The sequence below is a fragment of the Heterodontus francisci genome, chromosome 2, assembly GCF_036365525.1.
Source record: "Heterodontus francisci isolate sHetFra1 chromosome 2, sHetFra1.hap1, whole genome shotgun sequence".
Classification (NCBI taxonomy): domain Eukaryota; kingdom Metazoa; phylum Chordata; class Chondrichthyes; order Heterodontiformes; family Heterodontidae; genus Heterodontus; species Heterodontus francisci.
In genome coordinates, this window is record NC_090372.1 from 102059492 (window position 1) to 102084633 (window position 25142).

Below are 25142 nucleotides of genomic sequence, written 5' to 3' on the forward strand. Positions count from 1 at the left end.
CTAATGGTGATCATGAAACCACTGTCAATTGTTGTAAAAACCCATCTGGTTCACTAATGTCCTTTAGGGAAGGAAATCTGCTGTCTTTATCTCGCCTACATGTGACTCCTGCAGCAATGGCCTAGCAAGCCACTCAGTTAAAGGCAGTTCGGGATGGGATGGAACGCCCACATCCCATGAACGAACAAATAAAAAGCAAAAAGGAAAGGCTAGGTGAATTTAATGCAGAGAAATGTGAAGGAATCATTTTGCTAGGAAGAATGAAGAGAGGCAATAGAAATTAAAGGATACAATTCTAAAGGGGGTGCAGGAGAGAGAGCTGGGTGGTATATGTGCAGGAATTATTGAAGGTAAGAGGGCAGGTTGAGAAAGCAGTTAATAAAGCATACAGGATCCTGGGCTTTAGAAATGGGGGCAGAGTGTACAAAAACAAAGAAGTTACGATAAACTTATATAAAACACTAGTTCAGCCTCAATTAGAGTATTGTGTCCAGTTCTGGGCACCACGCTTGCAGAAGAATATGAAGGTATTCGAGAGGGGGCAGAAAAGATTCACAAGAATGGTTCCAGGGATAAGGAATGTCAGTTATGTGGATAGGTTGGAGAAGCAGGGGCTGTTCTCCATGGAGAAAAGATTAAAAGGATATTTGATAAAGGTGTTCAAAATCATGAGGGGTTTGGACAGATAGGGAGAAACTGTTCCCATTGGCTGAAGGATCCAGAACCAAAGGACACCGATTTAAGGTGATTAGCAAAAGAAACAACAGCGACATGAGGCACAACTTTTTTTTTTATATACACAGTGTGTAGTAAAGATCTGGAATGCCCGAGTGTGTGTTGGAGGCAGATGCAAATCGAGGCCTTCAAAAGAGAACTGAATAATTACCTGAAGAAAAAAAAGATTTTCCGAACTACAGGGAAATGGCAGGGGAGTGGGACTAGGTGAGTTGCTCTTGTAGAGAGTTGACATTGACATGATGGGCCTACTGGCCTCCTTCTGTGCTGTAACCATTCTAGGATTCTAAGAAATAATTAGCTGACATGACTTATCCCACGGGTCAAGTTCTGGCCAGTACTAAAATTGTAAAACCCCTAATGGATCTGGGATTAATATTCAGAACTGAGGTGGTCAATATTCAAGCAACTAAAATGCTTGCTAAATGCAATGCATAAATCAGGTCAGCGGCTAAGCAGAACAAAGGAAGGTTAATTTATATCAATACAATGGAGAAATTGAGAAGCATTTCTGAACTTGTAAAATAACCAAGAACTAAACTTTCTCACCTGTTGATTCTCATTGAGTGCGAGGCTTGCACAGGAGATCGAGAACTGGACTACAAACACCAAGAACAAAATGATCATATACTAATCAGTAGTAAAGGAAGAATATAACTTTAAAATTTTTGCTGAATACACATCACATCAGATTAACAAAAATCAGCAACCTTGTCATCATATTTCAAGGTTTTTTTTTTAGCCATTTATCTGCAGATTTGAAACAAAGTTACTCTCACACAGTGACAGGTTAAGATCTGGAATGCACTGCCTGAGAGGATGGTGGAGTCCGATTCAATTGCAGCTTTCAAAAAGGGAATTAGATAAGCAGCTGAAGATAAAAAATTTGCAGAGTTACAGGGAAAGGGCAGGGGAGTGGGACTCGTTGAATTGCTCTTGCAGAGCCGACACTGACTCGACAGGCCAAATGGCCTCCTTCTGCACTGTGAGCATTCTATGATCATTTTATATTTTTTAAGCAATGTTTATTCTCAAGTTTAAAAAGTCATTTCTCTGCCTAATTCCTATGCTGGAAAGAGTATTCCTCCAGAAGTTAAATGATAGACAAAATAAAGTGCTTAAGTAATTGGAAAATATTTCACACCTATTACTTGAAAAGTCCTTTGACCCCCATCTGTATGTGAACAGATCAGAGATAGAGAGACTGACAGCTAGCGAAAGATAAAGGAAAGACAAGGGAGAAGGCTGCAAGAGCAATCGTGTTTGCTAAAGGGAAAGCTGTGAAGGCCATTGCTAAGGCGAAGAGGTTAGAAATACTAATTCAGATAGTTGGAAGACATATTATTTAAGCCAAGTAAAATTACCTACTGATGTGGGAAATTTGGAGGGTTCCTAACAAAACTACAAAGATGATAAATTGCACTGTTGGAACAAAGGGAGTCTAATCCTTAAGGCTGCTCTGTAATTTCACCTTGCTTTCAGTTTAGCAATTCATATCTAGCCTCAACGCAGAAAACATTTGTCTGGTTTACATTTAGAAAGAATGAAGTAGTACATGAGCTAAAAACAATTTAGTACAAGTAACAAGTGGGGTTTGGCTACTCTACTGGATTATCCTATCTTGCAAGTAGATATTAGGGCACTGAGAGTCCATAAAAGTAAATGCTTTGATTACTTATGGGATGATCAAAACCACCAAACCCAAGGCAGCATTTATAGCAGATTTGAGTTTGTGCTTATTTTCCAATACAGTAAGGAAAATCAACAAATTTTTATTTGCAAAAAAGTCATGACACTTGAGTTCTCTATGGCATTCTATCTGGTCCACAATTAGAAGTAGATTATCCTGCCACCTTCAAAGATCGATGCACATGCACTACGGCAAAACAGGCAGCTGTTAGGCCCAGAGTTCACGCGGCTTTCACAAAGCTATTCAGTCGGTCCCACTCCCCCGCTCGATTCCCGTAGCCCTGCAAATCTATTTCCTTCAAGTAGCCTTCCAATTTCCTTCTGAAGTCATTGATTGTCTCTGTTCCCATCACCCGTGTGCAATGAGTTTCAGGTCATTACCATCTACTGCGTAAAAAAGTTCTTCCTCATACTTCCCCCCTGCACCCCTTGCCCAAAACCTTCAATCTATGTCCCCTAGTCCTTGTACCATCAGCTAATGGGAACGGTTTTTCCTTGTCTAACTTATCCAAGTCTGTCATAATCTTGTACATCTCTATTAAATCTCCCCTCAATCTCCTTTGCTTCAGGGAGAACAATCCAGCATTTCCAACCTAACCTCGTAACTAAAATCCTCCACCCCTGGAATCATTCTGGTAAATCTCCTCTGCACCCTCAAGGACCCTCACATCCTTCCTGAAGTGCAGTGACAAGAACTGGGCGCAATAGTTCAGTTGGAGTACCAGAACTTTATAAAGGTTCAGCATAACTTCCCTGCTTTTGTACTCAATGCCTCGATTTATCAAGCCCAAGACCACACTCTCTCAACATGTCGATATTTTAAATCAAATTCTAGCTAATCCTTTAAATAAATAATTAAAACTGTGATCTTAAACAGTTAATCCTCTGCGGGCTATTGGGTGATTTTTGGATCTTCAGAATAATTTTTTTCAAGATAACTGTGATCATCGTGGATAGCACGTACAGGGAAGTGGTCACACCGCAGATAAAGATTGCTTGGGCAGAAAGGGAATGGGTGACCGCCAGGCAGAGTAGAAGAACTAGGCAGGTAGTGCAGGAGTTCCCTGGGTCCATCTCCCTCTCTAACAGATATTCCACTTTGAATACTGTTGGGGGAGATAGCTTCTCAGGGGAATGCAGCAAAAGCCAAGTCTGTGGCACCACGGGTGCACAGCAGGGGAGGAAAAAAAAAGAGTGGGAGAGCTAGAGTGACAGGGGATTTTATTCCAGGGGTACAGATAGGCTTTTCTGTGGCCACAAACGTGACTCCAAGATGGGGTGTTGCCGCCCTGGTGCTCGGGTCAAGGATTTCATGGAGCGGCTGCAGGACATTCTGAAGGGGGCGGGTGAACAAATCAGAGGTCGTGGTTCACATTGGTACCAACGACAAAAATAAAAAGAGGGATGAGGTCCTGCAACAATTTATGAAGCTAGATAGCAGATTAAAAAGCAGGACCTCAAAAAGTTGTAATGTCTGGATTACTCCCGGTGCCACGGGCTCATTGGTACAGGAATAGGAGAATACAGCAGTTGAATGCGTGGCAGAATACATGGTGCAGGAGGGAGGGCTTTAGTTTCCTGGATCACTGGGTCCATTTCTGGCTAAGATGGGACCTGCACAAGTTGGATGGGTTGCACCTGAACCAGAACAGGACCAACATCGTTACTGGGAGGTTTGCTAGTGCTGTTGGGGTGGGGGGCTTTAAACTAATTTGGCAAGGGAATGGGATACAGAGTGGAGGTACAGTAGAAGGTGATGCACAGCCAAACATAGGAGAGAAATTAAGTCAGTCTGGAAGGCAGAGCAAATATACACCTGTTAAGGCACAAGCAAATAATGCAATAATATAAAAGCAAAATACTGCGAATGCTGGAAATCTGAAATAAAAACAAGAAATGCTGGAAATACTCAGCAGGTCTGGCAGCATCTGAGGAGAGAGAAGCAGAGTTAACGTTTCAGGTCAGTGACCCTTCTTCAGAATTGGCAAATATAAGAAATGTGAAAGGTTTTAAGCAAGTAAAGCGGGGGTGGGGCAAGAGATAACAAAAGGAGAAGATGTAGATAGGACAAAGCCACATAGAATAACCGACCAGAAGGTCATGGAGCAAAGACAAACAATATGTTAATGGTGTGTTGAAAAACAAAGCATTAGTACAGATAGGGTGTTAACGGACTGAAAACTGAACAGCTGCAAGTACAGACATGAAAAAAAAAGTGGGTAGGCAAACTGAACAAACTAAGATAAAATAAAATAAAGAAAAAGTAAAATGGGGGGCCCGGCATGCTCTGAAATTATTGAACTCAATGTTCAGTCCGGCAGGCTGTAGCGTGCCTAATCGGTAGATGAGATGCTGTTCCTCGAGCTCGCATTGATGTTCACTGGAACACTGCAGCAATCCCAGGACAGAAATGAGAGCATGAGAGCAGGGGGAGTATTGAAAAGGCAAGCAACCGGAAGCTCGGGGTCATGCTTTCAGACTGAGTGGAGGTGTTCTGCAAAGCGGTCACCCAGTCTGCATTTGGTCTCCCCAATGTAGAGGAGACCACATTGTGAGTAGTGAATTGAGTATACTACATTGAAAGAAATATAAGCAAATCGCTGCTTCACCTGAAAGGAGTGTTTGGGGCCTTGAATAGTGAAGAGAAAGGAGGTAAATGGGCAGGTATTACACCTCCTGCGATTGCAGAGGAAGGTGCCATGGGAAGAGGACGAGGTGGTGGAGGTATTGGAGGAGTGGATCAGGGTGTCGCGGAGGGAACGATCCCTTCAGAATGCTGACGGGGAAGGGAGGGGAAGATGTGTTTGGTAGTGGCATCACGCTGGAGGTGGCGGAAGATGATCCTTTGGATATGGAGGATGATGGAGTGGAATTTGAGGACAAGGGGAACCCTGTCGTGGTTCTGGGCCGGACACGGTTGAGGGCCCTGTCAACCACAGTGGGGGGGGAATCCTCAGTTGAGGAAAAAGGAAGACATATCAGAAGTGCTGTTGTGGAAGATAGCATCAATCAGAGCAGATACGTCAGAGTCGGAGAAACTGGGAGAATGGAATTGAGTCCTTACAGGAGGCAGGGTGTGAAGAAGTGCAGTCGAGGTAGCTGTGGGAGTCGGTGGGCTTATAAATGAATATTAGTAGACAGCCTACCGCCAGAGATGGAGACAGAGAAGTCGAGGAAGGGAAGGGAAGTGTCGGAGATGGACCATGTAAAGGTGAGAAGGGTGGAAATTAGAAGCAAAGTTGATAAAGTTTTCCAGTTCGGGGCGGGAGCAGGAAACAGCACCGATACAGTCATCAATGTACTGGAAAAAGAGTTGGGGGAGGGGGCCTGAGTACGACTGGAACAAGGAATGTTCAACATATCCCACAGAAAGACAGGCATAACCAGGACCCATGCGGGTACCCATAGCAACACCCTTGACTTGAAGGAAGTGCATGGAGTTGAAGGAGAAGTTGTTCAATGTGAGAACAAGTTCAGCCAGGCTGAGGAGGGTGGTGGTGGATGGGACTGATTGGGCCTCTGTTCAAGGAAAGAAGCAGAGAGCCCTCAAACCGCCCTGGTGGGGGATGGAGGTGTAGAGAGATTGGATGGCCATAGTGAAGAGGCGGCGGTTGGGGCCAGGAAACTGGAAATTGTCAAAATGACGTAGGGCGTCAGAAGAATCAAGGATGTAGGTCGGAAGAGACTGGACCAGCAGAGAAAAGAGAGAGTCAAGATAGGAAAAAATAAGTTCAGTGGGGCAGGAGCAGGCTGACACAATGGGTCTGCCAGGACAGTCCTGTTTGTGGATTTTGGGAAGGAGGCAAAAGCAGGCTGTCCAGGGTTGCGGGACTATGAGGTTGGAAGCTGTAGAGGGAAGATCTCCAGAGGAGATGAGGTCAGTGACAGTCCAGTGGACAGTCGCTTGATGTGCGGTGGTGGAGTCATGGTCCGGGGGAGGTAGGAAGAAATGTCTGAAAGTTGGCGCTGAGCCTCTACAAGGTAGAGGTCGGTACGCCATACAACAGCACCACCCTAGACTGCAGGTCTGATGACCATGTCAGGGTTAGACCTAGAGAACGGAGTGCCTCAAGTTCAGAGGGGGACTGGTTAGAGTAGTGAGGGGGCAGAGAAATTGAGATGACCAATGTCTCACCGACAGTTCTCAATGAAAAGATCAAGAGTGGGTAAGAGGCCAGGGGGAGGTGTCCAGGTAGAGGGAGAACGCTGGAGGTGGGTGAATGGGTCTGCTGGTCGGGGGGGAGGACTCCTGGTGAGAAGTGAGCCCGGAGGTGGAGGCGACGGAAGAAGAGCTCAACGTTATGACGAGCGGAAAATTCATTGAGGGGATAAAACAGACCTTTTCTGAGTATAGAGGTTCAGCTTCAGAGAGGGGGAGGTCAGAGGGTATAGTGAATACATGGCAAGCGGTCAGATCAGAAGGGGTGGGGTCAGAGGGAAATGAAGGGGAAAAAGGATCTGGAGGGGCATTGGTCCCCATCAGCTGCTGGAGCTTGCGTTCCTTGACACCTGAAAGGAAGAAAAAAAGTTTTTTGCTGATACATCGGATGAGACGAAGGATGAAATGAAACTGCGGAGTAGAACAGCTTTGAGATAAGATGAGGCGGTGCTGCTGGAGAGAGTGTCCAGTGTGTACATGTGGCGGCGCATAGCGTTGAGTGTGGATCTCAGGATGCGGCGAGAATAGCAATCCGAGGAATGTGCAAATAATGCAAGGCTGGATTGCATCTATTTTAACACAAGGAGCCTTAGAAGTAAGGCAGATGAATTGAGGCCATTGATTAACACATGGGAATACAGTATTATTGCTATCAGAGACATGGTTGAGGGAAGGGCAGGACTGACAGCTCAATATTCCAGGATATAATATCTTCAGGCGTGATGGAGGAGGGCGGGGGTGTAAAAGAGGAGGTGGCATTGCACGATTGACCAAGGAGTCAATTACTGCAATAAGGAGGGATGATATCTTAGAAGGTTCCTCAAATGAGGCCATTGGGGTAGAACTTAAAAACAAAATGGGGGCAATCACTTGGCTGGGAGTATACTACAGGCCTCCAAATAGTCAGGGGAGAGATAGAGGAGTAGATATGCAGGCCAATCTCAGAGAGGTCTAAAAATAAGAGTAATAATAGTAGGGGATTTCAACTTCCCCAATATTAACTGGGATAGTCTTAGCGCAAAGAGGGTGGAATTCTTACAGTGCATACAGGAGAGCTTTTTGAGCCAGCACGTAGAAAGTCCTACAAGAGAAGGGGTGGTACTGGACCTAATCCTAGGGAATGAAGCCAGACAAGTGGCAGAAGCGTCAGTGGGGGGCATTTCGGGGATAGTGACCATAACTCTGTTAGATTTAAGGTAGTTATGGAAAAGGACAAAGATGGACTGGAGATAAAGGTACTGAATTGGGGGAAGGCCGATTTCAATATGATAAAACAGGATCTGGCCAAAGTGGACTGGCAGCAGCTTTTTTTTTTATTCATTCATGGGATGTGGACACCGCTAGTTAAGCCAGCATTTATTGCCCATCCCTAACTGCCCTCGAGAAGGTGGTGATGAGCTGCCTTGTTGAACCGCTGCAGTCCATGTGGGGTAGGTACACCCACAGTGCTGTTAGGAAGGAAGTTCCAGGATTTTGACAAAGCGACAGTGAAGGAATGGCGATATAGTTCCAAGTCAGGATGGTGAGAGACTTGGGGGGGGGGGGGGGGGGGGGTGCGGGAGGGGACTTGCAGGTAGTGGTACTCCCATGAGTTTGCTGCCCTTGTCTTTCTAGTTGGTAGAGGTCGCGGATTTGGAAGGTGCTGTCTAAGGAGCCTTGGTGCGTTGCTGCAGTGCATCTTGTAGATGGTACACACTGCTGCCACTGTGCATCAGTGGTGGAGGGACTGAATGTTTGTGAATGGGGTGCCAATCGAGCAGGCTGCTTTGTCCTGGATGGTGTCGAGATTCTTGAGCGTTGTTGGAGCTGTACCCATCCAGGCAAGTGGAGAGTATTCCATCACACTCCTGACTTGTGCCTTGTAGATAGTAGACAGACTTTGGGGAGTCAGGAGATGAGTTACTCGCCGCAGGATGCCAAGCCTCTGACCTGCTCTTGTAGCCGCAGTATTTATATGGCTACTCCAGTTCAGTTTCTGGTCAATGGTGGCCCCTAGGATGTTGATAGTGGGGGATTCAGTGATGGTAATGCCATTGAATGTCAAGGGGAGATGGTTAGGTACTCTTGTTGGAGATGGTCATTGCCTGGCACTTAAGTGGCAAGCAGAATTCACGCCACACATCAGCCCAAGCCTGGATATTGTCCAGGCCTTGCTGCATTTCTCTACGGACTGCTTCAGTATCTGAGGGGTCGCGAATGGTGAACATTATGGTAAACATCCCCACTTCTGACCTTATGATTGAAGGGAGGTCATTGATGAAGCAGCAGATGATGGTTGGGCCTAGGACACTACTTGTAAGAAAGTCTACATCAGACCAGTGGGAGTCATTCAAAAAGGAAAGTGTGTGTTCAGGGCCAACATGTTCCCGTAAAGGTGAAGGGGAGGACCAACAAGTCCAGGGAACCCTAGATGTCAAGGAAAATAGAGAACTGGATAAGGGGGGAAAAAAAAGGTTTATGGCAGAGTCAGAGCACTGAAAACAGCGGAGGCCTTAGAGGAGTACAGAAGTAGGGGGATACTTAAAAAAAAAAGTAATTAGGAGAGCGAAGAGGGAGCGTGAAAAAAAAAAACACTGGCCGGCAAGATAAAGGAAAATCCCAAGGCATTTTGAGAGTATATTAAGGGCAAGAGGATGACCAGGGAAAGAGTAGGTCCCCTTAGGGACCTAAGCAGCAATCTGTGTGTGGAGCTAGAGGATGTAGGTGGTGTTTTAAATGGTTACTTTTTATCTGTGTTCACTATGGAGAAGGATGATGTAGGTGGACAGATCAGGGAGGGGGATTGTGATATACTTGAACAAATTAGCATTGAAAGAGAGGAGGTATGAGTGATTTTAGCAGGCTTAAAAGTGGATAAATCTCCAGGCCCAGATGAGATGTTATGTGAGGCAAGGGAGGAGACTGCAGGAGCTCGGACACAAATTTCAAGTTCTCTCCGGCCACAGGAGGTGCCAGAGGACTGGAAGACAGCAAATGTGGCACCATTATTCAAGAAGGGTAGCAGGAATAAACCAGGTAATTACAGGCCAGTGAATCTAACATCAGTGGTGGGGAAACTATTGGAAACAATTCTGAGGGACAGGATTAATCACCACTTGGAGAGGCAGGGATTAATCAAGGATAAACAGCATGGCTTTGTTAGGGGGAGATCATGTCTAACAATTTGTCTGAATTTTTCAAGGAGCTAACTAGATGTGTAGATGAGGGTAAAGCAGTTGATGTAGTCTACATGGACTTCAGTAAGGCATGGGAGATTGGTTGAGAAGGTAAGAACCCATGGGATCCAGGGCAATTTGGATCCAAAATTGTTTAGTGGCAGGAGGCAGAGGGTGATGGTTGAGAGTTGCTCTTGTGATTAGAAGCCTGTGACTAGTGGTCAACTGCAGGGATCAGTGCTGAGACCCTTGCTGTTTGTAGTGTACATTAATGATTTAGAAATGAATATAGGAGATATGATCAGTAAGTTCGCAGATGACACAAAAATTGGTGGTGTCGCAAAGGAAAGCCTTAGATTACAGGACGATAGAGATGGGCTGGTAAGATGGGCAGAGCAGTGGCAAATGGAGTTTAATCCTGAGAAGTGTAAGGGGATGCATTTTGGGAGGACTAACAAGGCAAGGGAATATACAATGGATGGTAGGACTCTAGGAAGTAGAGAGAGTCAGAAGGACCTTGGTGTACTTGTCCATAGATCACTGAAGGCAGCAGCACAGATAAAGATGGTTAGGAAGGCATATGGGATACTTGCCTTTATTAGCCAAGGCATAGAATATTTAGTTGAGAGATACAGCACTGAAACAGGCCCTTCAGCCCACCGAGTCTGTGCCGACCATCAACCACCCATTTATACTAATCCTACACGAATTCCATATTCCTACCACATCCCCACCTACCCCTATATTTTCCTACCACCTACCTATACTAGGGGCAATTGCTAATGGCCAATTTACCTATCAACCTGCAAGTCTTTGGCATGTGGGAGGAAACCGAAGCACCCGGAGGAAACCCACGCAGACACAGGGAGAACTTGCAAACTCCACTCAGGCAGTACCCAGAATTGAACCCGGGTCGCTGGAGCTGTGAGGCTGCAGTGCTAACCACTGCACCACTGTGCAGTGTATAAGAGCAGGGAGTTTATGATGGAGCTGTATAAAATGTTAGTTAGGCCACAGCTGGAGTACTGTGTACAGTTCTGGTCACCACACTATCTGAAAGATGTGATTGCATTGGAGAGAGTTCAGAGGAGATTCATCAGGATGTTGCCTGGGCTGGAGCATTTTAGCTATGAAGAGATAGGCTAGGGCGTTTTCCTTAGAGCACAGAAGGCTGAGGAGGGAGACCCGACTGAGGTATACAAAATTATGACGGGCATAGACAGGGCTGGAAACATGATTGGAGAGGGTTCAAACATGAGAGTCCAGAAAAGATGGGAACGGATTTGGGAGGCAACAACATGTTCAAGGACATTGGAGAGGAAAAGAAGTTGGTGATGATACAGTAATTTGCAAGGCCAGTGGGTTGGCTTTGAGAGGGGGGGGATGACAGCAGATTTAAAAGGAGAGGGGGACACTACCTGAAGAGACAGAACTGTCGACGATATGGGCCAACGTGGGGACAGGAGAGAAACTAGAGAAATATGTGAGTTGAGGGCTAGGGCAGTGGGGAGCATTAGAGGAAGTTTGGCCAGGTGGGCTAGTGCAAGGGAGGGTCGTGGCAAAGGTAGCTGATCAGATCGTCCCGATCTTAGTGACGAAGTTTTCCAGGAACTCCCCTCCCATCCAGTTGGAGGAGACAACGGAGAGAGGTTTAAGACGATGATCCTGGAATAGTGAGAAGTTTTAGCAAAAGTAAAATAAATGTTTTAGAAATCTTTTTAGAAAGCCAACTAGCGACAAAGGGGGCATCTTCAAAATGGATCAGAATAGCAAAAATTTCATCTTTATTCCAAATATGTAGTTTGAAGTTTTAAAAATTCAGTTTCAATTGTTATTGCTTCAGTCATTAAGAGTACAGTAGAAAGGCGAGGGAAAAAAAAAGTTAATCAATTCCTGGATTTTAGCCAACCTACAGCTGCCATCTGCAACTAATCAATGTAAAGTTAAATTATGCAAGCAATGCGTCATTTTTTTCCAACAGGTGCCTGCTTAATCTGAAGTATCAATGATTAATTATTTAGTTTTACTCATACCGCTGTTCATCGCTCTACTTTGTTGAAATAGTGGAAATTCCACAAATAGTCCCATGGCATATTGGCCTCAATACCTTAACAGTCCAAAAGTAGCATAGAAGGCATTTAATTTGCACAACTTGGTAGAAATGCATCCAAGCTATTGTTTGCACACCTCCTTCACTCAGCCACCATCCCAAACTATTTGTAGTTCAGTCAGCTGAGGAATTCAATTGTTCTATCAGTAAAAAGGCAGATTATTATTTAGATGGAGAAAGACTACAAAATACTGCAGTACAGAGGGATCTGGGTGTTCTAGTACATGAAACACAAAGTTAGCATGCAGGTGCAGCAAGTAATTAGGAAAGCAAAAAGAATTTTGGCCTTTATGCTAGGGGGTTAGAGTTTAAAAATAGGGAAGTCTTTTTACAACTGTACAGGGTGTTGGTGAGGCCACACCTGGAGTACAGCGTACAGTTTTGGTCCCCATATTTTAAGGAAGGATATACTAGCATTGGAAGCAATTCAGAAAAGGTTCACTAGGCTGATTCCTGGGATGAAGGGGTTGTCTTATCAAGAAAGGGTAAACAGGTTAGGCCGTTATTCATTGGCGTTTAGAAGAATGAGAGGTGATCTTATAGAAAAATAAGATTATAAGGAGGCTTGACAGGGTAGATATTGAGAATATGTTTCCACTGGTGGGGGAATCTCGAACTAGGGGACATGGTTACAGAATAAGGGGGTCACACATTTAAAACAGATGTGAAGGAATTTCCTCTCTGAGGGTGGTGAATCTCAAATTCTCTACCTCAGTGTTGTGGATAAGGAGGAGGTAGATAGATTTTTGAAATCTCGCGGAGTCAAGGGTTATGCAGAGCAGGCCTGAAAGAGGAGTTGAGGTCTGGGACCAGCTATGATCTTATTGAATGGCGGGGCAGGCTTGGGGAGCTGAATGGCCTACTCCTGCTCCTATTTCTTATGTTCTTATGTACGCCAAGACAAGAGAGAGTGAGCATTTTGCACATATCTCCAGCCTATCAGTTTTAGTCAACAGCCACCATCCCATCTAAGCAGTGGACTAGTGTTTGGTCATTCTGCTAAATCAGTAGGTTAACCTTTCTGAATTCAAAGAAAATTAGTTCAGAACAGGTTATTCCAATAGAGTTCAATCCTGCTTAATTGGCTTCTAAGCAAATCAAACAAAACCACCAAACTTGCAAGTATATAAATTAAATGCTTCAATTTAGATAAATGAAAAAATGTAATAATGTGATTTTTTTTTTAAATGGAGGATGCAGTGAAAAACCTGAAATGCTGGAGATAATTTTCTGGTCTACAAGCATCAATTTACAACAAAAAGTATACAAGCCCAAGACAGGTGAGTTAAATTAAAACTTCATCCTGTGTCACTAGATTAACCTCTTTTGCAAATTCAAAAAGGGACAAATATCAGATTTTTTTTTTGTGATGCACCTAGCATCCCACAGCAGCATAGAGTCCATTAATTCACTAAGTATAGGCACAAGCCCTTTTTGACGACTTCATACACATATAATTAGTCATTTGGTAGTACAGAACTTGAGTATTGCTGCAAACAGAGAGTTTGTTGAAGCTTTTCGTCTTGCACCCATCAGGACAATTTGCAATACCAGTGTCAGGAAGCAACAAATTTATACCATATGAGGAGAGAGTGCTGATTGGTAGAGGTATTGCCATGGAGAATGCACCAGTTTATGGTGTCATGCAGGCCCCCACCTGCCAAGAATGAGGCATATATATTTTGCCACATGGACATTAGATTTTAAAATTGTTACTGGGATGAAAAGAAGGCCTATTACAAGGGGCTGCCAAGCCCCTGGCTGCAAAGACATTTTTTCATACTAGCAGTGTTGGAACAAAGGAAGCAGTCCCTGCCCCAATACAGAGAAGAGGAGTTCCGATGAAGGGTCACTGACCCGAAACGTTAACTCTGCTTCTCTTTCCACAGATGCTGCCAGACCTGCTGAGTGGTTCCAGCATTTCTTGTTTTTATTACAGAGAAGAGGAGACCTGGTCAAACCAGTCAGTCAGTCAGTCAGTCGTGTGACCATCTGCTGGCCAACTAGGGGAGTTTTAAATTGGAGAAACAGTGTTTGAAGACAGAAAGCTGTTTGCTCCTGGACTGAAAAGACCTCTCGTGGCTGGCTTATTGCCACCTCTCCTGTCTGCTTCCATCTCTCTCACCAGTTTCGAAAGCACTGAAGACATATGAGCCCCAAGAGAGAAAAGTCTTCTACAGTGAACAAGGTTTAAAAAGAATACTGGGCCTCAACGAAAAGCAAGATCTACCAACAGGCAAGGACTACAGCGAGCTCGAAACACAGCAACAAAACCCCTCTTCAGAGAATGGCTCAAACCTTTCCACTTTATTTTTCTTCTGCTCTTTTCTGTCTCTATTTGCATGTGTGTATCGCGTATGCATGCGAGTGTGGGGCACGTCGTGTATCCGTAGACATTAACCGAATTAGACTTCAAGTTTTCATAAATTTCACTTTTCTTCTTTAAACCTAAGAAAGCCTGTTTGTGCTCATTTCTTTGCCTTATGATTGGAAAGCGGTGAACAAGGATTCACCAAGGGGGAGCTAAAACACTGTTTAACACAAAACCCTGTTACAGTAGGACCAGGTGAAGGCTAAAAGAGACCCCGAGACATCTTTCTCACCTGGTCGTAAGAATGGTGACTGACAGTTAACTGCCAAGCTTTGTTTTCCATATCATCTCATTGCATATACATGCTGAGCCTAGTTTAGAAACTACACTGCATACATGGGTAAGATATCCAATGAGTCAGTACCTCTTAAAAAGGACCGCTGTGCATATTTAATGGACAGTTGCATTTGAAGACATGCCTGTAAGTTTGAATGTTCTGGCTGACTTGAAACAAGATTGATGAACAGAACGTTTCCTTTTGAGGGTGGTGCTCTCAAGGTGTTGATCTGCGAGTTGCAGCAAAGAAGGGTTGTTCTCTTTGGAGCACAGCAGCAGCTTTCTGTTGTGGGCAATGTATGAAATGTATGGATAGGGGGAAAAATACAATTAACGAAATCGGTTATATTCATAGATCATGCATCAGGTGGCAGCTGTGGCTCAGTTGATAGCATTCTCATCTAAGTCACAAGGTCTTGGGTTCAAGTCCCACTACAGGGCTGGAGTACAAAAATCAAGGCTGACTCTCCAGTGCAGTACTGAGGGAGCACCGGCAGAAGAGCTGTTTATTGGATGAGTAGTTAAAACAAGGCCCCATCTGCCCTCTTGGGTGGATGTAAAAGATCCCTTGGCACTATTTTGAATAAGAACAGGAGAGTTATGGCCAGTGTCCTGGCCTTCAATTAACTTCATAAAAACAGATTAGCTGGTCATTACCACATTGCTGTTTGTGGGGGTTTGCTGTGCACATACTGGCTGCCACATTTCCTGCATTACAACAGTGACAACAATTTTTTTTTTTAATAAAGTACTTTATTGGCTGTAAAGCATTTTGAGATGTCTGGTGGTCATGAAAGGCGCTCTATGCAGGTCATTCTTTCATGTGAAAGAATGCATCAAGTCTTCAGAACTTGGAGATTGCCACGTTAAGAGTGCTCCTCCAATTTACTAATTTTTAAAAATTCATTCATGGGATGTGGGCGTCGCTGGCTAGGTCAGCATTTATTGCCCATCCCCAATTGCTTTGAGAAGGTGGTGGTGAGTTGCCTTCCTGAGTGTTGTTGGAGCTGCACCCGTCCAGGCAAATGGACAGTATTCCATCACACTCCTGACTTGTGCCTTGTTGATGATGGACAGGCATTGGAGAGTCAGGAGGAAAGTTACTTCCCACAGAATTTCCCAGCCTTTGACTGGTTCTTGTAGCCACAGCATGTGTGTGGCTGGCCCAGTTCAGTTCCTGGTCAATGGTAACCCCAGGATGTTCATGGTGTGGGATCCAGCGATGGGAATGCCATTGAGCATCAAGGGGAGATAGTTAGATTCTCTCTTGTGGTTATTGCCTGGCACTTGTGTGGCATGAATGTCACTTGACACTTATCAGCCTAAGCCTGGATGTTGTCCAGGTCTTGCTGTATCTGGACCGGGGCTGCTTTGGTATCCGAGGAGTCACGAATGATACTGAACATTGTACAATCAGCAAAAATCCCCACTTCTGACCTTATGACAGAGGGAAGGTCATTGATAAAGCAGCTGAAAATGGTTGGGCCAAGGACACTAACCCTGAGGAACTCTTACAGTGATGTCCTGGGACTGAAATGATTAACCTCCAACACCCATTTTCCTCTGTGCTAGGTATGACTGCAAGCAGCGGAGAGTTTTCCCACGATTCCCATTAAACGCCAGTTTTCGGGAACCTTGGATAACGAGGGATATTGTGAGCCTAATCAAAAAGAAAAAGGAAGCATTCGTAAGGGCTGGAAGGCTGGGAACAGACAACGCCCTTGAGGAATATAAAGAAAGTAGGAAGGAACTTAAGCAAGGAGTCAGGAGGGCTAAAAGGGGTTATGAAAAGTCATTGGCAAACAGGATTAAGGAGAATCCCAAGGCTTTTTATACGTATATAAAGAGCAAGAGGGTAACCAGGGAAAGGGTTGGAACACTCAAGGACAGAGGAGGGAATCTATGTGTGGAGCCAGAGGAAATCGGCGAGGTACTAAATGAGTACTTTGCATCAGTATTCACCAAAGAGAAGGACTTGGTGGATGATGAGTCTAGGGAAGGGAGTGTAGATAGTCTGGGTCATGTCATTGTCAAAATGGTTGTGGTGTTGGGCGTCTTGCAAAGCATTAAGGTAAATGAGTCCCCAGGACCGGATGGGATCTACCCCACAATACTGAGGGAGGCAAGGGAAGAAATTGCTGGGGCCTTGACAGAAATATCTGTATCCTCATTGGCTACAGGTGAGGTCCCAGAGGACTGGAGAATAGCCAATGTTGTTCCTTTAAGAAGGATAATCCAGGAAATTATAGGCAGGTGAGCCTTACGTCAGTGGTAGGGAAATTATTAGAGAGGATTCTTTGGGACAGGATTTACTCCCATTTGGAAAGAAACAAACTTATTAGCGAGAGGCAGCATGGTTTTGTGAAGGGGAGGTCATGTCTCACTAACTTGATTGAGATTTTTGAGGAAGTGACGAAGATGATTGATGAAGGAAGGGCAGTGGATGTTGTCTATATGGACTTCAGTAAAGCTTTTGACAAGGTCCCTCATGGCAGACTGGTACAAAAGGTGAAGTCTCACGGGATCAGAGGTGAGTTGGCAAGATGGATACAGAACTGGCTCAGTCATAGAAGACAGAGGGTAGCAGTGAAAGGGTGCTTTTCTGAATGGAGGGCTGTGACGAGTGGTGTTCCGCAGGGATCAGTGCTGGGACCTTTGCTGTTTGTAGTATATAGAAATGATTTGGAGGAAAATGTAGCTGGTCTGATTAGTAAGTTTGCGGACGACACAAAGGTTGGTGGAGTTGCGGATAGTGATGAGCATTGTCAGAGGGTACAGCAGGATATAGATCGGTTGGAGACTTGGGTGGAGAAATGGCAGATGGAGTTTAATCCGGACAAATGTGAGGTAATGCATTTTGGAAGGTCTAATGCAGGTGGGAAGTATACAGTAAATGGCAGAACCCTTAGGAGTATTGACAGGCAGAGAGATCTGGGCGTACAGGTCCACAGGTCACTGAAAGTGGCAACGCAGGTGGATAAGGTAATCAAGAAGGCATACGGCATGCTTGCCTTCATCGGTCAGGGCATAGAGTATAAAAATTGGCAAGTCATGCTGCAGCTGTACAGAACCTTAGTTAGGCCACACTTAGAATATTGCGTGCAATTCTGGTCGCCACACTACCAGAAGGACGTGGAGGCTTTGGAGAGGGTACAGAAGAGGTTTACCAGGATGTTGCCTGGTCTGGAGGGCATTAGCTATAGGAGAGGTTGGATAAACTCGGATTGTTTTCACTGGAACGACAGAGGTGGAGGGGCGACATGATAGAGGTTTACAAAGTTATGAGTGGCATGGACAGATTGGATAGTCAGAAGCTTTTTCCTAGGGTGGAAGAGTCAGTTACTAGGGGACATAGGTTTAAGATGCGAGGGGCAAAGTTTAGAGGGGATGTGCGAGGCAAGTTCTTTACACAGAGGGTGGTGAGTGCCTAGAACTTGCGCCGGGGGGTGTGGTGGAAACAGGTACGATAACTACGTTTAAGAGGCATCTTGACAAATACACGAATAGGATGGGAATAGAGGGATACGGTCCCCGGAAGTGCAGAAGGTTTTAGTTTAGACAGGCATCAACATCGGCGCAGGCTTGGAGGGCCGAATGGCCTGTTCCTATGCTGTACTGTTCTTTGTTCTTTTGCTCTGGCTCCTTGATGCCATACTCAGTCAAATGCTGGTTTGATGTCAAGGGCAGTCACTCTCACCTCTGGAGTTCAGCTCTTTTGTCCATGTTTGCACAAAGGCTGTAATGAGATCAGGAGCTGAGTGGCCTTGGCGGAACCCAAACTGAGGGTCAGTGAACAGGTTATTGTTAAGTAAGTGCTGCTTGATAGCGCTGTCGACGACCCCTTCCATCACGCTGCTGATGATTGAGAGTAGGCGGATAGGGCGGTAGTTGACTGGATTGGATTTGCCTGCCTTTTGTGTACAGGACATACTTGGGCAATTTTCCACATTGCCAGGTAGATGCCAGTGTTGTAGCTGTACTGGAACATTCTGGCTCGGGGCACAGCCAGTTCTGGAGCACAAATCTTCAGTAGAATTGCCGGAATATTGTCAGGTCACACAGCCTTTGCAGTGCCTTCAGCGGTTTCTTGATATCACATGTAGTGAATTGGATTGGCTGAAGACTGGGATCTGTGATGCTGGGGACCACAGGAGTAGGCTGAAATGGATCATCCACTCAGCACTTCTGGCTGAGATGGATACAAATGCTTCAGCCTCATCTTTTGCACTGATGTGCTGGGCTTCCCCATCATTGAGGATGGGATATTTGTCGAGTCTCCTCCTCCTGTTAGTTGTTTAATCGTCCACCATTATTCACGACTGGATGTGCCAGGACTGCACAGCTTAGATCTGATACGTTGGTTGTGGGATCACTTAGCCCCATCTATTGCATGCAGCATCTGCTGTTTGGCATGCAAGCAGGCATGTGTTGTAGCTTCACCAGGCGGACACCTCATTTTTAGGTATGCCTGGTGCTGCTCCTGGCATGCCCTCCTGCACTCTTCATTCACTATTCTCAATATGTAGCTCCAGAAGAGAGAGCATGTGAAGCACTCTGGCAACCCTTCAGTGCTCTCACATACATGGCCAATCTGCTTCAAGGCAAACTTAGCAAATGGAACTTGTGTGCTTATTTAACACACAAATCTTTCAAACCAAGATCACTGTCAGCAGAAGCTACTTCCACACTGTACATTCAGGAACTCACATAAGGTAGCATGGAGACTGGGCATATGGGTTATACAGTCTCTGCTCTACTAAACTTCTTTCAACATATGTGCATTTTGTATTTGATTATTCGAAAAAACTGCACACAACAGATGGGAACATATGTGGCAGAGGGAACACACAAAACTGTCATCCACTGACTCTATACTGGGTCCAAATTCTGGGACCAGAGAGAATATGGGTGGGGTGTTCAAAGGACTCTGCAAGCTCAGGACTACTACCATCTCTTTTTATTCTTTCTTTCCCTACTTATTTACACTCACAGGGGAATACACTGCAATACAGCAGCAATGCACACAATATCTAAACACGTAATCTCTGTTGGAAGGACTTATGGCAAAAAAAAGGGAGTTTTTTGGTCTAGTTTTGGCTAGGTAGCTTTTTCTTTAAATCTAGAAAGAATACTCCAGTAACTTGAAAGAAACAAGAAATTTAATTCCATGTCTTAGCTTAGATGGATACGAAGTTGCAAGGATGGTTTGAACTGGTGGCTGGAGGAGGGGAGAAATCCAATTCAACCAAGCACATACGGCAAATATTTCAGATTTCCAGCATCCGCAGTATTTTGCTTCTGTATATGTGTACAAGTAGTCTTGTTCAGGATGTGTAGGACAGCCAATTAATTTTGAATCAATTATTCAAGTCAAACACTATTAAGAAATATGCACAGTATGTGCCAGAGTTGGACTCAGTGAAATTGAGAGAACCTGCTCAGAACTTAGAGTTGTCAGACTAGCTCAACTTCTGCAGTAGAGAGAGATGCAAGAAAGTAATTAGTGTGTAGACAGTGTTAATTCAAAAGAATAGTAATTTAAATGTTACATTTGCTTGTTCATCTTTTTTGAACAGATTTGATCATTTGAACCTAAAATAAGGTCTGATACTATGATCCTCTTAATCGCTTATAGAAGACAGGAAAACTATGTGGATGTACAGATAATTCCAGTAGTAAAGAGCAAGAAATAGGCCATGCAGGTATATCCATGGGGAGCTATTGAGGATTATGCAGCATGTTCAATGCATCCAGGATGGCTGCTTTAATATCTACAAGACTGCCTGGTGCCAATGCTCATGGGTAATCCCAGGTCGTAGATGACTTTTTTTAATGTATCTTTACTACAATTCCAATATGTCGCAACCTCATCAGAAGAGCAATAATAAACTAAACCCATGTGATATTGTTCAGTTTCCACACCAGCCATTGTGGTTTCTGAATAAGACGGCCAATTAGGTGAATCACAGAAATGTTATGGCACAGAAAGAGGCCAGTCAGTCCATCGCGTCTGCGCCGGCTGAAAAAAAATACTAACCGCCCATTCTAATCCCACCTACCTACCAGCACCTGGTCTGTAGCCTTGCAGGTTACAGCACTTCACGTGCAGGTCCAGGTACCTTTTAAATTATTTGAGGGATTCTGCCTCCACCATCAATCCGGGCAGTGAATTCCAGACACCCATCACCCTCTGAGTGAAAAAGTTTTTCCTCATGTCCTTTCTAATCCTTCGACCAATAATTATTTTTGTGCTGTGGACCCATTTCTGCGAGCAGCAAGACTGAAAACATACAAACTCAATATGTGAAAGAATCCAATACCCCACAGACTTTCATCCCATTAACTTCAGCTGGAGACTTGAACTCAGGTCCCAAGGGTGAAAGGCCAGTACCTAATCCACTACACCACCCAATCACCCAACAAATTAATGTTAAGCCCTGTTCACTCATGGTTCCACTGTCATCTATTGCACATAAGCATAACAAAAGAAAAACTGAATGGTGTACTATAAGGTATACATTTCTTTTTACATTTTGTATATGATCACAGTGAGTATTAAATAATTATTTTTCTGTTCAAAGGATACAAAAAACAGCAACACTTGGTGATGCTTAATGGCTCCCAGCAGTCCAATCAAAGCAATGAAGAAAAGAAAGATTCCCACTCCAATCACTCCTGCAACAACAGAGAAGCTTGTAACGAGTCCAAAGGTTTTACCCCATGCTGCAATTCCAATCAGCAACAGACTCACCAGCTGTAAAAAGAAAGGCATAAATTTAGAATTACAGGAGGTCCATCTTATAGTACCATAAGTTGAAAAAGTTACAACTCAGAACCATAGAAGTAGTTTACAGTAAAAGGAAGTTCTTTCTGCCCATTTGCCTGTGCTGGATCTATGCGAGAGCAATTCAAACATAATCCCACTTTCCTGCTCTCCCACAATTACTCTGCATGCAGCTTGGGTTTAAACATTTCACCAATTTTCCCCTCAAAGGGCGAAAAGGTCTCTGTTTCAACCACTTCCTGTGGCAAAGCATTCTGTGCTCTAATACCCCTCTAAATGCATGTGTTCTATTCTCTCTCCTCCCAGATAGCAATAATTTTAAACAAAGTGACTCCTGACAACACAGCCCCCCGCCAAAATCATCAGAGCACTCCCAGATAGGCACATGCACAGAACAGACTCTTGCTGCTAGTATGGTGCTGCGCATGCGCAACCTAGGTGAACACCTGGCTTGCCAGGACTAATTCGCGCATGCGCGTGAAAACTCGTCACTCCCAGCCTCGCCACTTCTCTCCACTTGGCTCCCTCCCGCTTCTGGGCCGCTAACGCTGCCATTCTTCCCTGCACAGAGAAAGCAGGGAAGACAGAGTGACAAGATTGGGAAGGGAGTGAGACTGTGAGCGGGAGGGAGCGGGGAGCGAGCGGCTCAAGGGGAAGAAGTGGCGAGGCCACGGATTCTGTTGAATTGCACACAGAATCATGCTGAACACAAGCGCCCAGGAATTATCTGTTCCAACTTCCAAAATGTTAGAAATCTCTTTAAAATGCTCAGTGGTTTAAAATTCGGGTTTGTGTCCAGAAATAATAGTCAATAAAATCCATTGCGGGGAGCAGGAGTGGGGACCAGTAGCAGGATGGAGCAGGAAGCACGGAGGCGACAATCGTCTTTTGGTTTCATTTGTTTTCATTTTTTGTGATCAATTGAGCAGCGCCATCTTTGCTACTGGCAGCTGCCAAAAAACGTCGCAGACAGTGACGCTTCAGTGTATGAGGCTGCATTTGCAGATATGCAAGTACTGCACCACCTCGCGGATGTGTTGTCAGCCAACGCAGCCAATTTTAAATTGATGATCCCTTGTATAACTCACAACTGGAGAAAATATTCTTTCCCTATTCACCATCAAACTCTTCATTTTTAAACGAAGTTTGTTCCTGCCCCACTGAACTTATTTCTTCCTATCTTGACTATCTTTTCTCCCCTGGTCCAGTCTCTTCCCAGTTACATCCATGACTCTTCTGATGCCCTACGTCATTTTGACAATTTCCAGTTTCCTGGCCCCAACCTCCTCCTCTTCACTATGGACGTCCAATCTCTCTACACCTCCATTCCCCACCAGGATGGTTTGAGGGCTCTCCGCTTCTTCCTTGAACAGAGGCCCAGCCAGTCCCATCCACCACCACCCTCCTCCGCCTGGCTGAACTTGTTCACACATTGAACAACTTCTCCTTCAACTCCACTCACTTCCTTCATGAAAAATGTGTTGCTATGGTTACCCACATGGGTCCTAGTTATGCCTGTCTTTTTGAGAGATATGTCGAACATTCCTTGTTCCAGTCCTACTCAGGCCGCCTCCCCCATCTCTTTTTCCGGTATATTGTTGACTGTATTGGTGCAGTTTCCTGCTCCCGCCCCGAACTAGAAAACTTCATCAATTTTGCTTCTAATTTCCACCCTTCTCTCACCTTTACATGGTCCATCTCCGACACTTCTCTTCCCTTCCTTGATTTCTCTGGTGATTCGCTATCTACTAATAACCATTATAAGCCCACCGATTCAGACAGCTACCTCGACTACACTTCTTCACACCCTGCCTCCTGTAAGGACTCCATTCCATTCTCCCAGTTTCTCTGTCTCCGGCGCATCTGCTCTGACGATGCAACCTTCCACAGCGCTTCTGATAGGTCTTCCTTTTTCCTCAACCGAGGATTCCCCCCCACTGCCGTTGACAGGACCCTCAACCGTGTCCGGCCCATTTCCCGCACCTCTACCCTCACCCCTTCCCCCTCCCTCCCAGAATCGCAACAGGGTTCCCCTTGTCCTCACCTTCCACCCCCACCAGCCTCCACATCCAAAGGTTCATCCTCCGCCATTTCTGCCACCTCCAGCATGATGCCACTACCAAACGCATATTCCCCTCCCTTCCCGTCAGCATTCCAAAGGGATCATTCCCTCTGCGACACCCTGGTACATTCAATTACCCCCACCACCTCGTCCCCTTCCACGGCACCTTCCCCTGCAAGTGCAGGAGGTGTAATACCTGCCCATTTACCTCCTCTCTCCTCACTATCCAAGGCCCCAAACACTCCTTTCAGGTGAAGCAGCAATTACTTGTACTCCTTTCAATTTAGTATACTGTATTCGCTGCTCACAATGTGGTCTCCTCGACATTAGGAAGATCAAACGCAGATTGGATTACCGCTTTGCGGAACACCTCCGCTCAGTCCGGAAGAATGGCCCCGAGCTTCTGGTTGCTGGCCATTTCAACACAACCCCCTGCTCTCTTGTCCACATCTCTGTCCTGGGATTGCTGCAGTGTTCCCCGAGCTTGCGTTGATGTTCACTGGAACAGCACCTCATTTACCGATTAGGCATGCTACAGCCTGCCAGACTGAACACAGTTTAATAATTTTAGAGCACGACAGGCCCCCCCCCTTTTATTTATATTGTGTTATTTTTTCTTCATTTATTTTATCTTAGTTTGTTTCGTTGGTTTCTGCTGTGCCTACCCACTTTTTTTTCATGTTTGTGCTTGGGGCCAGGGCTGTTCATTTTTCTGTCAATTAACACCCTCCCTGTACTAACGTTTGTCTTTCACCACACCATGAACATACCGTTTGCCTTTGCTCCATGACCTTCTGGTCAGTTATTCTCTGTGACCTTGTCCCATCAACATCTTCTCTTATGTTATCTCTTGCCCCACCCCCACTTTACTTGCTTAAAACCTTTTACATTTCTAATATTTGCCAGTTCTGATGAAGGGTTACTGACCTGAAACGTTAACTCTCCTTCTCTCTCCACAGATGCTGCCAGACCTGCTGAGTATTTCCAGCATTTCTTGTTTTTAAAACCCTGTATTAAATCTTAGTTTTATCTGCTCCAATGAAAATAATCCTGATGTCTCAAGTCTCACATCCCAACTAGTTTCCCATCCCTGATATCCTCTTGGAAAATCTATGTTGTATAGATGCTATGGTTTTATGATCTGTTCTACAACACAGTACCCCGCACAGTGCTCTGTAACCTAACCAATGTTTTGTACATTTCACCATTACTTCTTTACTCTTGTACTTTACATCCCCCTGTGTAAACTTAAAATGCTATTAGCCTTTTTAATGGCTCTATCTGCATTCACACTTTCAAGGAATTGTGTATTTGAACACCTCAGTCTCCACTCATCGACACCTTCAGTATTTTTCATTAGGTCTATACTCCTATTTGTAGCTTTTCTTCCCAAAGCGCATTATGTCACACTTATCCACATTCCCCACTAATTAGTCTACATCAAAGTTTCTACTTTTGTGCCATCAGCAAATTAAGATTGTGTCCAACTATCTATGTGTACATTGACATTAAAAGTGGATCCAGTGTACAGCATGTCCAAACAACACAATTCATCCTCTGTTTCCTTTCTGTCAACCAATTTTCTATCCATCCAACTACATTTTCTCTTGCATCGTACTGATTTTTCTAACAAGCCTGGTGACATTTCATTGAACATCTTCAGATGATTATAGACACACACGTTGTACTGCATTCTCTGTATCTATCCAACTGGTTATTTCTTAAAGCACTATGAATTGGTCAAACACAAACTGCCTGTGTGCTGGTTGCCCTTTATTAATTCAACTATTTCTAAATGCTT

General features: G+C 44.8%; 1 protein-coding gene across 1 annotated transcript in view; it reads right to left on the reverse strand.

The window, feature by feature from the left end:
* The window catches only part of tspan13a (tetraspanin 13a), a 94932-nt gene that overhangs the window by 42264 nt on the left and 27526 nt on the right, over nt 1-25142 (reverse strand). Inside the window, exons 2-3 of the mRNA XM_068009337.1 lie at nt 21082-21249; nt 1285-1365 (exon numbers count right to left, since the gene is read on the reverse strand). Coding sequence (XP_067865438.1) covers nt 1285-1365; nt 21082-21249 — 249 coding nt within the window. The remainder of the gene's footprint in view (nt 1-1284; nt 1366-21081; nt 21250-25142) is intronic.